This window comes from Cheilinus undulatus, linkage group 2 (genome assembly GCF_018320785.1).
Source record: "Cheilinus undulatus linkage group 2, ASM1832078v1, whole genome shotgun sequence".
Taxonomy (NCBI): Eukaryota; Metazoa; Chordata; class Actinopteri; order Labriformes; family Labridae; genus Cheilinus; species Cheilinus undulatus.
The window spans coordinates 17,740,719-17,757,192 of record NC_054866.1 but is presented as its reverse complement, the minus strand read 5'-3'; the positions used below and the strand labels follow the sequence as shown (position 1 = coordinate 17,757,192).

The following is a 16,474-nucleotide window of genomic DNA, read 5'->3' as shown; positions in this document are numbered from 1 at the left end:
AAATGTTGAAGGGCAAATCATTTCTATATCTCAGTTTTTACAGAAAAACAAGACGAACAGTATTGTTAATTTGGCGATATTGCAGTTATTGCATCTCAATACCGTCATTCACATGTCGTGGTTTCAAATGGTAGGTCATCAGGGCAAGAACTGTAATTTTTTTTAGAGGAGCAGAGCAAAGGGAAGTGGGAACTACAGTTACCATTGGCCCTTGCGTAACAATCATACAAGTAACAGAAGGAGTTACTGGGAAATTCATCATGCCGAAAAGATTCCTGAAGATGCAAAGAGCAGATCCAGCAAGACGGAAAAATTCTTAAGGAAGCGGTCACAATCCCACTTCCTCACAAGAGCACGAAGACTCAACAGGTCAAAGTGTATCAGTGAATATATCACTAAAGATCTACAGCTATTTTCAGTGGTGGAAAACAAAGATTTATGAAGGTTGGAAAAACACAGTGGAGCAAAAATATAAGTGTATATCTTCAGACCTAATGCACGTCTACAGCACTTTTTTACACATATTGTAAACATTTAAAATGCAATTGTTGTTTAATGAATGCCAACGTCACTTATTTTCCAAGTCTTCATTTGTTGTTTTGAGGGTTGTTTTGATACTATAATAAAAACTGTACAGTGGACTTGTTGGTGAGGTATTGAGATTATAATACCGTCACATCCCTACAAGTCACACATGAATAAAAGGAGGTTTTTTTATTATTACATTTTTGATGATAAGTTCAAATTAATATAGTTGTATCTGCCTGTCTTCATAAATGAGCTGCTTCCTACACCTTAATGTTTCAGAGAGATTTTCAGTGCTGAAGCTAAACCTTACAAGAGAAATGTTGGAGTGAATGCTTGAGAGCTGAAAAAACATCTGATCATCTTTATTGGTTTTCATCTTTTAGCTTGAGCTTCATCATCATGACACAAAGGCATGAAGACCTTTGAAACATGAAGGTCAATAAAAATGAATGAAAGCCTCAGGTTGCTGCTGTGAACCATCATATTTCAAATCCATGATCAATGTAAAGATATCGAGAGGAGAACTGCAGGACCTCTCATCCATCACCTGGTATGGATTCTGATAAATCAAGTTTTCACACTCTGTTACTCGCTTTTCAGATCGTGTCTTACCCTCGACTCAATAAGTCTGGCTTTCTCCAGCTGCGCCTCCTTCAGCATCTTCTCCATCTCTTCGATCTTCAGCGCATCTACTCCTCCGGCACTGTGGTTAACCACAAAAACAGAGGGTTACTTCATCAGATAAACAACATGAACACACAAACATATCCTCCATTTTTACTGATACATAACTGCACATCAGCTCAGTTAACCTTTTACTTCAAAGCAGGGTTCAAAAATATCTGCAGGGCAAATTTGCAGACTATGTTTGTAATGTAATTTCCCAACAGATCTAAGGGAAGTCTGGCTGCTCACTGTTTTCTCCAGACGTAGACCAGCGCCTGAGCAAACACTGAAAGTCTTTATGAAATACCAGCAGACATAATGGTAACAAACATCTAGAAATGCATTGACTTTATATTTGACAAGTACAGCTACTTATTATTTTCAATCAATTTTAACTTATTTTCATCTAGTTTTAGTCAACTTATTGATGAATCTGTCCATTAAATGTCAGAATAGTCAAATTTGTCCATCCAATTTTCTCAAAATTCTTGAAGTGCCAAAATGTTGTCGTATGTCACTCGAAAAAACAAATATCTTTTAGTTATAGCAAATGAAAAAAAGAGAAAATCAGGAGTTTCGATGTATGAGACGTATAATATTCTTTGAGCCATTATGATCCATGCATTAAGAAACATCATGTAAGCTCTTATTGTGATTGATACAAACATAAAGCTACTCTGGTTCCACATGTCATATTTATCTTCATAAATTATTTTGGAGGTATATTTCTCCACCTATTGTGATGGAAAGTGTGAATAACATTACATCATCCCCGTCCTCACTGGCTCATGTTGTAAAGTCTTGTCCTATCAGCTGGTGTCTTGACAAAAACTTGGCTCATAAATGTCCTGTCTCTTATTCCCACTGTGTGCTCTTCGTTAAGGAAAAAATCCCATTAAATTAATCTCAAAAACCCGTTACTGAGACTTTCAGAACTGGACTCCCTGAGAGCTTGTAAGGTGTTAGAGCAACAGGTGCAGCAGAGAACATGTTGGGTTGTGGTACCGATCACAGCGTGGTAATGTTGACATATGGTCTACTAATTAGACAGACAAATGAGAGCAGGTGGGAGCAGCAGAGCAGTTTGTGTGTGTCTTCTGGGTGTTTTTCCTCTGTGTGTCTTTTTTTAGTTTATACAGTTTCAAGTTGCTTGATGTGGACAATTTCACATAGTTTACAGCACATTTGCAGCACATCATTTCCCCCTTAGTTCATGGAAAGAATATGTCTTATTACACATAGCAATGATAAAAAAGGCAAAAGGACAGTCATTATAGTGTGGAACTTCGCCCCTTTGTCTGCCAACCTCAATTTCCACAGTGTTTTGTTTACAACATGTCTTGTCCCCTGAAACTAATGTCCCTCCTGTCTCATGGGAAAAACTTCCTGTCGTGAAGGAGGTGTGAACAACCATCTCAGGTACATTCAGGGTCAGGCATTTTCTAGAAATTTTCAGAAGTGCATACCGTATGTCATAAATCCTAAATCCTTAAATTACACAGTAGACAGGGCACAGATGGCCTAGTGGTTAAGGTATGCCCCAGGTACACGGGCCAACCACAGGTGAACCTAAGTCCAGTCTGTCCAGCTCCCTTCCCACATGTCCCTCCCCGACTCTCTCATCTCTGTTTCTCACTCTATCCCCTGTCCTCCTCTATAAATAATGACTTAAAAAGCCCAAACATATATCTTTAAATTACAGAGTGTTTTTGAATAATGAATAAGACCTGGACTAACCCTTGACAGATCAGTAATGACTGTGTGTACACTTCATCATACCTAGACATGTTATCTGGCGAGCAGGCAGAGTTGTTCCCTGTCGACACGCTGGTGTCCATACTGTCAGAGCTCTCCAGGCTCAGCGTGTCATACGGCTGCTCTCCAGCTGACGGGGGCTGGTGGTGCAGGATGGAGTGGTGAACCAGTGGCAGAGGTCCAACTGAGCTGTGACTCAGTGCGGGGCTGTAGGACATGATTGGGGAGTAAGAGGGCGACGAGGAGGAAGAAGTCATGAGGTGGGTCTGAGAGCCGTGTAGCGCCTCCCACTGACACTGAGCCTCTGCCGCCGCTCGCTGTTTGAGCTCAGCCAGACGACGACGCTGCTCCTCAATGACCTGCTGACCTGAGAGAGGACGGTGGAAGAGGGAGGGGTTCATCAGTGGATACATTCTGATTCAAAATGAGCTAAAACAGTGAATTCGCAACCTGCAACCCACTGGATCTAGAAGTAGCTAAGTTTCCTGTAACCCACTAGGAAATCACCATATTTAAACAAGGACTGGGCAAAATCATGATCAGGATATGTTGTCTGCATTGACCAACAGTGGCACTTAATCACAATCTATAACTTTATTATGTTGCTAGTTTGTTGATTAACTTCAAATCCCCATGAGCCTGAGGCAACCAGATAGCTCATATAGTATGTTTTATATCTTAGTTTACTGAAACGCATGAAAGTTCCAACTAAACATTTTGATTAATCTTTTGAGACAAAACAATAAACCTGGACATACAAAATAAAGACATTTTGAGGTAAATTCAGTGTTTATCTTATGATCAATTTGGATTAAAACCTTCAGAGCAGTGGGTTTTATTTCCCCTGGGATCCATTCATAATGATCAGTAAGAACAAAAGTTTATTGCCCAGTCCTTACTTAAAGCAACATGCTTGCCTTAGAACATCTAAAACTGACAAAAAAAAAAACAACACTAAATGCAACACCATCACCAGCACAGGCCCAAAAACCCCAGCAGCAAACACCATGCACCACACATGTAAGTATGTGCTCTCTCACAGGATCACCGCAAAAAGTCCCATCACCACAAAGTTCAGCATCAAACCAACTTTTCAGGGATCAAATCTTTGCTTCCGTGCACCTGATCATGTGCAGAATCCACATCTGTAAAGTAGCGCCCAGGTCAATAACACCAAAGGAGGAGCTCAATGAACGCTGAACATGCAAAATTTATTCTCCACAAGCAGCAGAAACATTCATGGAAGATTGATGGAAAAAAGAAAAGGCTGCTAGATATTACAGACAAAAGATGAAAGGAAATCTTCTGGGGTGGGGGAGTTAATGACACTCCAGAGAGAAGGATGAAGAGAGAAGAGTTAGGAGAAGACAGGGTCTGAAATTAACCGCCGCCAAGTGCCAAAATCTGGTAAACGTTGCCTTTGATGGATGAATCAATAACAGCAACCTGCCAGACTGCCATAAGGTTTTGATAGGTGTTGAATTTTTTAGGTACTGACAGTCTTTGGTCTTCATGTTGAAGCTTTCAAACAGATTCCTGCCTGTCGTACTCTCTGTTGTGATCTAATTACCTGCATTTCTTCAGATTAAACGGTTCTGGGTGAGTCTGATAAGCACTGATAACACAAGTAAGAAGATGTTTGTTTTTCTGTTGACCCTTGGCGGAGAAGACAGACAGACAAAGTTTGTGACCTATGAAGGGAGGGACAGTAGACAATCAAACAGGATGAACCCAGCCCATCAAAACCAGGAAACTAAAGGAAGTCATCAGCTCCTTGACACAGCAATTCATCTACCTGCTGATCTTGCCTCTCTGGTGTTCTGTGTGCAGGTCATGGGCTCTGCAGTGCAGCACAGACAGACAATTGGACATGAACATAAAGAATATCTGTACCCTGAATGTAAATGTACTCAGGTTGAAGTTAGCCAAGGACATAACACCAGCCTGCTTTCCTCTGAGCTATATCATTAGCCCTGTTGATGCGTATCTGTTGTGGCACATCCATTTAAAGTTAGAAAGCCAGTGTACCTGGCATACATTTGATTCAGAAAAGAGCTGTTCCTTTGGACAGAGGATGTCACTAAATGAGCAAACTCAGATTACTTTTGAAGATGGAAACTGTTTAGTAGCAGAAACCACCCCTGTACAGGTAAGCGAAAGGGGATGTTAAATGAAGAGGGATTGAAATGTATACTTTGACAGCTGACTACGTGTGTCTTTCCCTTTTCTGTAGAGAATCAATCCTTATGATATTTACAGAACCAAAACATTTCAGTAGTATGTGGGCTAGTTCAAGGCCTTAACATTGGTCAAACTTGCAAGTAAATGATGACCGAAACAAAAAACAAAAAAAAAAAAAGCTTGTTTCTACGGAAAGAGGAGCTGAGTGAATGATATCCCTGAACAGCTTCAAACTTCTTGCAACACCTCGGATTTTCTCTTTCAATCCCTTAGTGTCATAACCCACAGCTTTGGAAACACAGATGAGGAATGATCTTTTAAAGCACATTGGACAATTTACTGTAGTCTTGAGTAAAACAAAATCAATACCTTTCTGCTGAAGAGCAAGCTGTCTCTTGGTCTCGATGTCCTGCAGCGTTGCTGCCAGGTTCCTCGGCAGACTGCCGGTGCTGTTGGCCGCCAGAAGGGGGCTCTGCAGGGTCACAGGGAGCAGGTTTATTTGGGGTTAAAATAAGTATTCGGATTTAGGGAATAGACAATAAATTGTGGGTTGGCATGTTAAAATTTAACTACCTTGGAGCTTGTGTTTCGCCCTAGTGTTGCTGCTCCGTGCTGCAGGGGGGAGGAAGAGCCGGATTTTGGCTGATGGAGGGACAGACCCGGGTCGCTGTCCAGTTTAGAGCGAAACACCTGAGGGAGGAAGCACACAAAGATGAGAGAGTGCTGATGATACACATTAAAAACACCTGACAGATGGTTTAGAGAGGATGTTAAATTAAATCCTTAATGGAGACCAACACCTGCTAGAAAACAAATGTCAGAGCGTGATTAGGCGTTATGATGTAAGCGCTGTAGAGCATGGATGTTTAAACAAAATGCTGCAATCATGCTTCAATGAGGCGCACAGATCTCAAAAATCAAAGACTGACAAAAATATCAAAGAGCCAACAGAAATACATGAGTCAGGCTTCAGCTTAGTGCACAGACACACCTGGAACAGCCGACTCATCCCTTTCATTGAGGAGCTCTTTGATCAGGCCACCTTAAGTTAATGCTGCATTCAGGCACCGTGGGAGTTTCTGTGTGTGATGTTCAAAGTAATGACTTGAAAGTGTTCACACATTCTAACTCCATTTTAGCAATGATTGAAGTCTAAGTCCTAACTTAACACAAAAACTGACTTTGTGTTTTACACCAAAGCAAACTCAAGTTTGAAGGCTGAATCTAAACGTCCACTCTGAAGTTTCTGACAGAGCCTTCGAGGAACACAATCCTTTGCTCTCTGTGATAGGGTTGGTACTATCCCAGGTTTTTAAAATTTGATAAGATTCTCCTATGAATCAAGAAATAACAGTACTTTTATCAATATCATGGCAAAAATAGAAGTCCTGCATCCAGTTTGGATAATTCACTGCTTTTGTCTAACTCTTGTTCTTTCTTAACTACAAAATTACACCAATTTTGCACCTAAAAATTGTCTACATATTTGTTTTATTTGGACAGCCCCCACTCCTTTTACTAGCAGCAGTTAACTGCTAAAAATATGACTAAGGGTTGTAAGTATTTATAAGGCACTGGCGCCTTTTAATAGTATCCTTCTATAGTAACCTAACACAGGTTAAATTTTAATTCAACTGAAAAATTGTGCCAAACTGACCTGCTGATATGTTTATGGTCCTCATGTTAAGTCTGTGAGTGCACAAAATTGTGAAGCTGTATATCGCTGGCAACAGGCCTTTACGTTCTATCTCCACCTCATTATTTTCATGTATTTTTTCATAAATTGGTCTATTGGGCACCCTTCAAATCTGTCAGTGGGTTTTACAAAATTTAAACCAAAAAAAAGTGTAAAAAGGACAATGACTATGACTATTCAGTGTTAAATTATTTGAAAGAATACATCTTGTTTTTAAATTCCACAAAAAGTGTTGATTTTGGAGATTGGAGGTCATGGCCTAATGGGCCAAATGAGGCAGATAGACACTGCTAGAAAAAAATATATATATATATTTATCTAAAAAAGCATATTTGTCTAATTTATATCATATCTTATTTCACTTCTTATATTTATCCTAAAAGTCAAGATCAACACTTTTTCAAGATATCAGTAGCAAAATTAAGACTTGAATTGCTTGCATTAAAAAACAAAAAATTATCAATCAACATGGCTAGAAAATATATACTTGAGTGTCCTGAAATAACACACCCTTAAACTTTAGTCCTTAAAAAACACTTTTAGATTTTAAAGATGAAAAAAGAAACTTCAGCTGAGGACTGTTGGTCCTGCCTAAAACTCAACAAAATTATTTGTGCATACAGATGATACAGGCTGGGCCATTATATTAAATAGCAATATGGCCAGCAGCAATTTTCAAATCCCAGAAGGTACAGTATTTCTTTGACCTGAAAAGGCGTACATTTTTTCTGGAACAGTGTGCAAAAAATCTTATTTTCTTTATTTGTTTGTACTTTTCACTGAGATTTAAGCTGATAAAAAAAGTATTCATAGTTAGTAGTAGTAATAATTCATATTAATTCATGCTATATCTAATTTCATCCTTACATATAGGCCTATATATAACATTGTGTTTGTTAAGAAATATGAGAAACGTATAAAATAATTGCATAGGCGACATGTTGAGTTCGTTGTTCATAATTCGTCGTTGTTCATAATTAAGCGCACATCCGGCGTCACATGCGCTTAATTATGACGTCACATTGTCGGCCCTACAGATCGGCATAAATTTTATTATTGGCCGACACCGATATACTGACAATAATATCATGCATCTCTACTTAATTTATGCATTTTATATACTGAAATAAGCCCTTCTACTGGACTTTTCAGGTGAATGTGGCTTAAATACACTTGGTAAGAGTGTTTCTGTCTCTGGGGTGCTTTGTTAATGAGGTTATTTGAAGGCAGTTGATAACAAAGCTATAAATATTAAAACTTTAAATTAATTTTCTTTTTGGAATAACCCACTTTTTTTTAATTTAGGAAATATCCATCAGACTGACTCACTCTAAATCTGCTTATCTTCTAGGTAGACCAGGTGAATTATGAGGAAAGACGTTCAGTGGTATCCACAGGCACCCTGGAAACATGCAGACATTATCTGTGCATCTGCAGCACCGATAAAGTCTAGACATCTGGATTTAACAAAACAAGGTCGAGCATGCAGCTGTGTCCTAGTTTTTTTTTTTTTTTTTTTTTAGACTGACATTAAGATGTTTAATCTTTACCTGATGATGCAGAGCTGAACTTTATTTCTACCTAGGATTGAGTCTTCACAATGTGAACACCTTTAGGCTTCAGAGCTCCTTACATATGAGCTGAATGGAGTAAAACAGCACAGGCAAACAGCAGAAGGATGAGGTGAAAGACATGAGGAGAAAGGAGAAAAGGCCCTGAATACCTGCAGCACAGGCCGGCGAGCCGACTGAGACTTGGCTGGCAGTGGGGGAGGACAGAGCGAGCTTGAGCCAGCCATCAGCTCCTGGTACCACTGCTCTAAATCTAGCTTAGGCAGGTGAGACCTGCTGCACTCAGGCTGGTACTGAAGAGCACACCGAGGTGAAGCAAGGAGAAAGGAGACAGAAATGAAACAAGAGGGCAGAAGATAAGTGAAGGTTAGAAGGCATTCAAAGACAGCAGGAAGACGGTAGAAACGTTTGTTTGATCCACCCTCAAAAGCTGTGATTAAAGGTTTTTTATACTTGTAAAATTATTCTTAAATACCTCTAACACATTCCTGTTGTCAGCTCTATTATGCCTCATTGCCTCCAGCAGCTATATCCCTATTTTACATGTCTCGTTTCTAATTCTATGTTGCTGCTGCAATGACCCAGTTTCTCACAAGAATGTTTAAGTTTTCATCTCATTTTATGTTTTACTTTAATTTGAGCATCTGTAGAGCCTGCATGCGCTAGCTCTGCAGTGCAACATTTATTCCCATTTTTCAGTTTTGAAGAAACAAGCAACACTTTCTGTTGTCTTTCTAGATCTTACATCCAATTTTACCATCATAAAAGTCATTTATAAAATCAAGCTTTGACCCAACGATCCAAACTGAAGAGACAGAGGCAGAGACAGTAAATCTGATAACAGAAATGATGGATTATGTGAGTAAAATCAGCAGTTTGACTCTGAGCCTGAGTGTCTGGAAACAATGGCAGTCTGTGACTTGAGGCAAAGCTTTAGTACAACAGACAGTACGAGCTCCAGACTCTGACAGCGATATCACAAGGATTTAAGTCTTTATTGGCTTCTGTAGCTACAGTGTTATAAAAAGCCTGAACATTTAAAGGATTATAGGCCTATCAAACATCATTTAGTGATATTAGTTTTTGTGTGGAAGGGAAGGAAGGAAAGGCAGAAGGGAGGGAGACAGCACACACCTCCATAGAGAGAGAGGGGGAGGAGCCATGAGGAGAGGGGAGGCAGGAGAAGGCGGGGTCTACTGCTCCAGGCTGCAGGGGCTGGCGAAGTGGTGAAGTAGGGGACGACTCCACTTTTGGCATCCCGTACATCTGATTTAACTGTCCCACTGTCACATACTCCTTTATAGATGTAACGCACACACACAAAGGGGAGAGAGGAGTACAGAGAGAGTAAACATGGTGAAAAGAGGGAAGCTTTCAGGTAAATGTATCATAAAGCTGTGAGGGGAGAAGAAGTCCGACAGGAAACATTGAACACACTACATACAACAAAATTCACATAACACACATTAAAGTTTGACTGATTCATGGAGCCAACAAAGACCTCTCATTCTATCATACTTATCCATCATAAATCTCTTTCATACATTTAGATTTTAGCACTTGGAGATAATAATACACATTTAAATCACATCTACAATCTTCAGAGCTATAGCATAATAAGTGTAGGATCTTTTATGGCTGTTTTTTTAACACTATCACTAAAACTAAAGAATAACTTCTCAGCCCTTTTGCAATCATTGTCTATTTACAATATAAAGTGCATTCAGAAAGTCTACTGACCCCCTTCACTTTTTCCAAATTTGTAGTGTTGCACCCAGATGCTTCAGTCAAAATATCCTATTTTTTTCTCATTAATCTAGACTCAGTATCTAATCTTGACAAAGTGAAAACAGAATTTCAGATTTATACATTGAAAATGAATTGAAATTGAGCTCAGGTCCCTCCTATTTCTCTTTATCTTTGATGAGATGATTATACACCTCGACTGGAGTTCACCTGTTCTTCATCCATTTTCTTCCTCTTATCCAGAGCTAGGCTGCTGTTGCAGCAGGCTTCCTCTCTCAAGCGCGATTTTCCAGCTCTTCCTGGGGGACTCCTGGGCGTTTCCAGGCTACATGAGATAAAAAATCCCTCCAGCGAGTTCTAGGTTTACCCCGGGGACTCTTCCCAGTTAGATGTGCCCAGGAAGACCTCCACAGGGAGGCGACCAGGAGGCATCCTGATCACATGCCCTTTTGAGGCGAAGCAGTGGCTCTACATTGAGATCCCTCCGGATATCTGAGCTCATCCCTATATCTCTAAGGCTGAGCCCAGCCAACCTCTTGAGGATTCTCACTCCAACCATTTGAACCTGTGATCTCATTCTTTCGCTCATGACCACAGGTGAGGGGTTGGAGCAAAGATCAGCCAGTAAATTGAGGTTTTTCCTTCGGGCTCAGCTCCCTCTTCACTATGAGAGTGCAGTACAATGTCTACAATACTGCTGATGCTGCACTAATCCGCCTGTCAATCTCTTGGTCCAATCCACCTTCACTTGTGAACAAGACCCCAAGATAGCTAAATGTCACTTGGCCCAAAGACACTCTCCCCACCTAAAAGGAGCAATGTACCATTTTCTGGCAGAGAACCATGGCCTCAGACTTGGAGGTGCTGACCCTCATTCCAACTGCTTTGCACATTGCTACAAACAGCTTCAGTGCCTACTGGAGGTCCCAACAATCTGAAGAAGCCAACAGAACCACACTGTTTGCTCATCTAGAGTGGACTTTCCCTGGGTGGCTGAGTACTATGATACCCTGATAATTTGGGCACATCCTCTGGTCCCCCTTTTTAAAAAACGGGAACCACCACCCTGATCTGCCACTCCACAGGTACTTTCCCAGTCTTCCATGTGACATTGAAGAGGAGAGTCAGCCATCTCCAAAAAAGGATCTCTCAAGCTCAGTCAGAGTCATGACTGGCTTCTCAGTCACCACTCTTACTATTGTCCTCTCTCCACTGATTGCTCAGTTTGGCAGGACGAGTCTTGGTTGTGCCAAACTTCGTCCGTTTGAGAAGTATGGAGGCTATTATGCTCTTGGGAACCATCAGTGCAGCAGATTTTTTCATTTGTAGCCTTTCCCAGATCTGTGCCTTGCAACAATCTCATCTCTGAGCTCTGAAGGCAAGTCCTTTTGTATAGCTCTGATATGCATTGTCAGTTGTGAGGCCTTCTGTAGAGAGTTGTGTCTTTCCAAATCATCAATTTAATTTATCCCCAGTGGACTCCAATCAAGGTGAAGAAACATCTCAGCAAAGATCCAGGGAAATGAAAGGCACCTAGTTAAATCTCAAGTGTTGTTGCAAATGGTTTGAATACTTATATCAATGTGACATTTCTGGTTTCATTTTTTAATAAATCTGCTCTCACTTCGCCAGTATGGGGTACTGATTGTAGGTTAATTTGAATAAAATGACTTTACTGTAGTTTACTGTGTACTTCTGGGAACAGATGTTAATTTCTTTGTAATTCTTGTGAAGTCAGCAGTAGTGTTAAACGATTTCCAGGTAAGACCTCCTGACCATGCAGGGGTAACATCTGCAGCATATATGCTGACATTTTTTTGTCAATCATATCTCAGAATGGCCCCTGCTCATTTGTTCAGTCTCAGTTCAACAGAAAATGTAAGTTATGTGGCAGCTGATGCACTAAAATGGTCTGAGCTTGGAGAAAAAGTTGATTTTCTCATGATTTACTTACTAACTTAATTTCTGATTAATAATAGCGGATGCGTTTCAGGTAGTCAGGAAATCTAAGTGCTTACTGGCTTTAACAGAAGTTCTTGTTTGGCCTGCCAATGTGTAACTGGTCAATACAACTTGAACTTCACAGATTAACAAGAATGAAATAAATCCAGCCTTGGAGGTTTACAGAAAAGTTTGGCTTTTCAGAAAAAGAAATGGAGTAAAATGAGCTGGCCCTTTCAAAAAAATACTGATAAAGTTAGGCTGAAAGCTTTGGAGTTTAATATTTGGGTGAAACTTTTTTGAAATTTGTCAAAAATGTCACTTTGTAGAAGCATCCCAAGTGTAAGGCAAAGAACATAATTGTAAACCAATTTCAGTGTCACTAAATTATCCATATTAAAGGTTTTTACAACCTGTAATATATTGTTATATATTTAAAAATGCCTTTCTGTAGTTTAATTATAACTTTTTGAATGCATAAAAACAAGATATGGTTTATAATAATGGGAAAAATGATACTTCAGCATGCAATTTCATGAAGGACTAACTGCTGATTTTGTTTTGTAAGTGCAGCTTTTGGCTTGTATTCACCAGTCCAACTCTAAAGTCTCTGTACTGCAGACATGATTCAGCCACAAATCCAAAGTGCAGCTCCACAGGGACAGAATACAGCCAGCAGTCATTTTGATTTAAAGCACACCAGCAGAGGGAGCAACATAGCATGAAAACAGAGGTCTGATAAAAGAGAGAGAGGGAAGCAGAAAGTAAAGACAAAGAGGAATCAGGAAATGAACAGACAGGAAGTGATGGTACCTCGCCAGCTAACGCAGCATCTACAGCAATTGAGCAGCTGTGAGAGGAAGGCGTGCTGCTGTCACGGCGTCCGCTGCTGCCGTTCATCTTATAGACATCCGATAGCTTCATGTACTCCTGAGCACCAGCCAACAACAATAACGGTCAGGCAGGACGAGCAGCCATGAGGACAACACTCTGCCGTTTGCACGGTGCATAAACACTCACAAACAACTAACAGGGATTATGTGTTAGGTAAAATAGCAGGCCTGAATTTAACATTTAAGTGCTGTTATTGCAACCAAAAGGTGCACAATGTGTATGACGACAGACAAACAGAGACACACCAAACAACGAGGAGCGTCACTTCAGCATCACAGCTGGCTGACAAACACACTAAAACGTGTCACGGCTTTAACTACAACCAGAGATGTAGAGGGAAAAGAGAAAATGCTAGGAAATTCTTATACACCACAAGTTGGGACCTACTTTTGGATATTCTAACGGCTTATTCAATAGGAGGTGATGAAAGGTATAAGTTACTACAGTAGATTGCTTTAGCCACAAAACTGGCTGTGATGGATGCAGCATGCAATATTCTTTGCACCAAAACTTCAAACGCTCATCTCTACCACGCTCAGATATGATTGTAAGTTCCTGAATCAATTAAAGACAAGATCCCTACAGAGCCAGAACTCCCTTTTTTTGTTCAGTTAAGACTTTATAAACCAGAAACAGCCTTTTCATCTCTCTTTTTAGGGCCACAAGACTGCATTACAAAATGTAGTCATTTATTGAACACCACTGATGTGTTTGCTATAGTGGTGTCTTGTGGCATAGACTATAAAAAATACACCAAGTCCTGGTGATGTGACTCATATGGTAACTAGAGGGGGCTTATGAAGCCTACTGAAGGAGGTTGCAATATAGGAAATGCTGACACAGCCTCACTTTCAGTCAGCGTCACACCAGATAAAGATGTGGAGCTAAAATAGGTCTTAAACCTCCTGACAACCAGCTGTACTGCACCGGCATGTCGGTCAGGTCAACAATACACCTTATTATGAAATACTCTCATCCTTCAGAAGATGAAAGGGGGTGAGTTATAAAGAAATTCAGACAGTGTGTTTGGTCTACATAAGAGCCACTCAGGCCAAATTTGTTATTTGAACCAGGCTGTAAACTTGTTTATTTCCGCTGTAAAAACAGGTACTTTGATGGGTATACACAGTATATGACTTCCTGGGATTCTGCAGCTGTCTTCAAGTGGACACTTAAGGAACTGAAGGGTTTTTTTGCACATCAGCATTGGCTGTAATTTTCAACATTGGAAGTTGTTGCTTTGTCTTAGGGTGACTGAAGACAGTGAAGTAACAGTGAACTGACTTCACGACAAAGCGGTCTGTTTCTGCAGGGATCCTTTAGTGATTTTGTCAGAAACTTAGAAAACCAGTCTGATCCTTTAAGTGAGAAAAACAAGCATTTTTTTCACGCTCTGAAGAGGAGCATTTGCACACAATGACTGACCATGCTATATCCATTACAATGTTTTTCCAGCGACCAGGTGGTTAGTCTTTTGTTTCTTAGTCATATCAGCCTGAATATAATTATAGGACCCAGAATAAAAATAAGTTGCATCACTTTTTTTGGTATGTCTTCAACTACATCTCTGGGCTTGAAACAGTCAAAAAAATTGAGCTCAAAGCTCCTGTGCCTGCTCCTCTTTTCACATAGTTCCAGAAAACTATGGTTATATCTGCAGAGGCAACAGAACCAGGCATAGAGAGTGGCAGGTGCAATCAGCCTCCAGGTGTGACTGTGACACAGATAGAACAGTGATTAACCTTTGGGGTGGGTTAGACACAGACAGCAAAGGGAGAAGCAGCGGGCTTCATGCAGGGAACATTAGTCTGGTTACCTCCGTAGGGCTGCTGGGGTACAACTGACAGGTAGGGGAGGGATGTAAGTAGGAAGGAGAGGCTCGACAGAGGGAATGCTGGGAGGAGTGGACATCCTCAAACAATAGGTCGACCTCGCTGATATGGAGCACTCCCTGTTTTAACAATTCAGGAATAAGTGCCTTTAATGCCAACAGAGAATATACAGAGCACTAAATCCTAGTCCTTGTTTCCATAAAAATAATATAAAATGAATGTGTGAAACAAGCTTTCTATGTTTTATTGCCCCTTTATTTCAGCTTTTGATATGTTTGTACCTACCTTTGAAACTCTTCCAGTATTAACAGCCTCAAAAGCAGAGACTTCTAATATAATGCTGTCTTCCCCTGATTTGTTAAGCCCCTGTATTATAAAATTTAGAAGAGGTGGGGAAAGTAGATCTAGCACTATACTGTCATCCTGACTGTTGGATACAACTTTTTTTGAACAGCTGGTGCCAGTTCTGATATTTAATGCAGAGAAAATGTGAGAATGTGGTGAAAAAACATTGAAGGATGAAGGATGGTGAGAGCTGGAAGTGACACTAAATTGAAATAAATACATCAAATACATTAATCCTACAGTTTATCTTATTCTTCAATATTGGTTATTCTTCATCTAATTAGATTTCATTGTATGATTGTCTTTCAATATTACAATGAATGGAGAATCGCTATATCAGAATGTTTTAATTATCCAGGGGCAATTATTTAAACATTGTACCATACATTTATTTTACATCATTGCATGGGACCAGATATTTCCTATGGAAAAGAACATTATCTAGCATTTTCCACCCCAAGCGGTCATATAGTTTATGTGCAGAAGATAAAATATTAAGGCTCATTTATGCTCTACTTTTGGTACGCATATGTATGGACGAAGAAGAATATTTTGAAAATAGCAGAACTTTTTGAGTAAAGATTGCATGACTTGGTCAGGAACTTAAAAACTTATCTATGCTGATCGCCCAGGCACCCAGGCGGACGAGTAAAAATGAACCAGCAGGGAGGACGGGGAAGAAGACGTGAAGATCTATATGAGGCTGTGTGAGTAATGTATGGGAGTACATGGACAGTCCAGATTGTATCATTAAAAAATATGCATCAGTTTTCATTTATAAAAGGAGTATATATGAGCCAGTAGTCAACTGATCTCCCATGTGCAGCGGTGTTATGTGCACTGTAACAGTGCTGCTATTTGTGTGCACCTGTTTACAGTGGCACCTTCTAAATGCATGTAAATGGTTGTGTAATGCAGTTGTCTACAGGCACGTTTACAAGAATGGCCATTAGTTCTAAAATGCAGCTGAAACAGCTGTCTAGGCAGAGGTTCTTGACTGTGTAAAATGCTGTTTTTAAATAAAGATGTGGTTGTCAAGACATAGATTAAGATGGACCAATAAAGAAGAAAGCAGTGCATGTTAGTTTGGTCTGTAGTCTAAACAACAAAGATCTCAACATTAGAACCACATAACCACAATTAATCTGTAGATTATTCTTATTAGACTACATGTGTTGAGTGGTTAAACTGAGTTATAACAAGGTCTGCACAGCAACAAAACACTGTCAGGAAACACTGTAAACATGGTGAGGAATGAAAGCTACGGTTTGTTTTAAGTGTGAATCAGATATTGTGTTTATCACGCAGCCCCTCAGCAG

General features: G+C 40.0%; 1 protein-coding gene across 19 annotated transcripts in view; it reads right to left on the bottom strand.

The window, feature by feature from the left end:
• Window positions 1–16,474, bottom strand: part of phldb1b (pleckstrin homology-like domain, family B, member 1b) — a 152,785-nt gene that overhangs the window by 13,653 nt on the left and 122,658 nt on the right. For 9 of the 19 annotated variants that reach the window (XM_041799904.1, XM_041799859.1, XM_041799929.1 and 6 more), the window contains 9 exons: window positions 14,795–14,929; window positions 12,898–13,014; window positions 9,532–9,693; window positions 8,550–8,690; window positions 5,704–5,820; window positions 5,500–5,602; window positions 4,745–4,789; window positions 2,974–3,316; window positions 1,141–1,231 (listed from right to left, as the gene is read on the bottom strand). In XM_041799904.1, the coding sequence (XP_041655838.1) occupies window positions 1,141–1,231; window positions 2,974–3,316; window positions 4,745–4,789; window positions 5,500–5,602; window positions 5,704–5,820; window positions 8,550–8,690; window positions 9,532–9,693; window positions 12,898–13,014; window positions 14,795–14,929 (1,254 nt within the window). The remainder of the gene's footprint in view (window positions 1–1,140; window positions 1,232–2,973; window positions 3,317–4,744; window positions 4,790–5,499; window positions 5,603–5,703; window positions 5,821–8,549; window positions 8,691–9,531; window positions 9,694–12,897; window positions 13,015–14,794; window positions 14,930–16,474) is intronic. The other 10 variants (XM_041799882.1, XM_041799897.1, XM_041800002.1 and 7 more) reach the window with 7 other exon arrangements.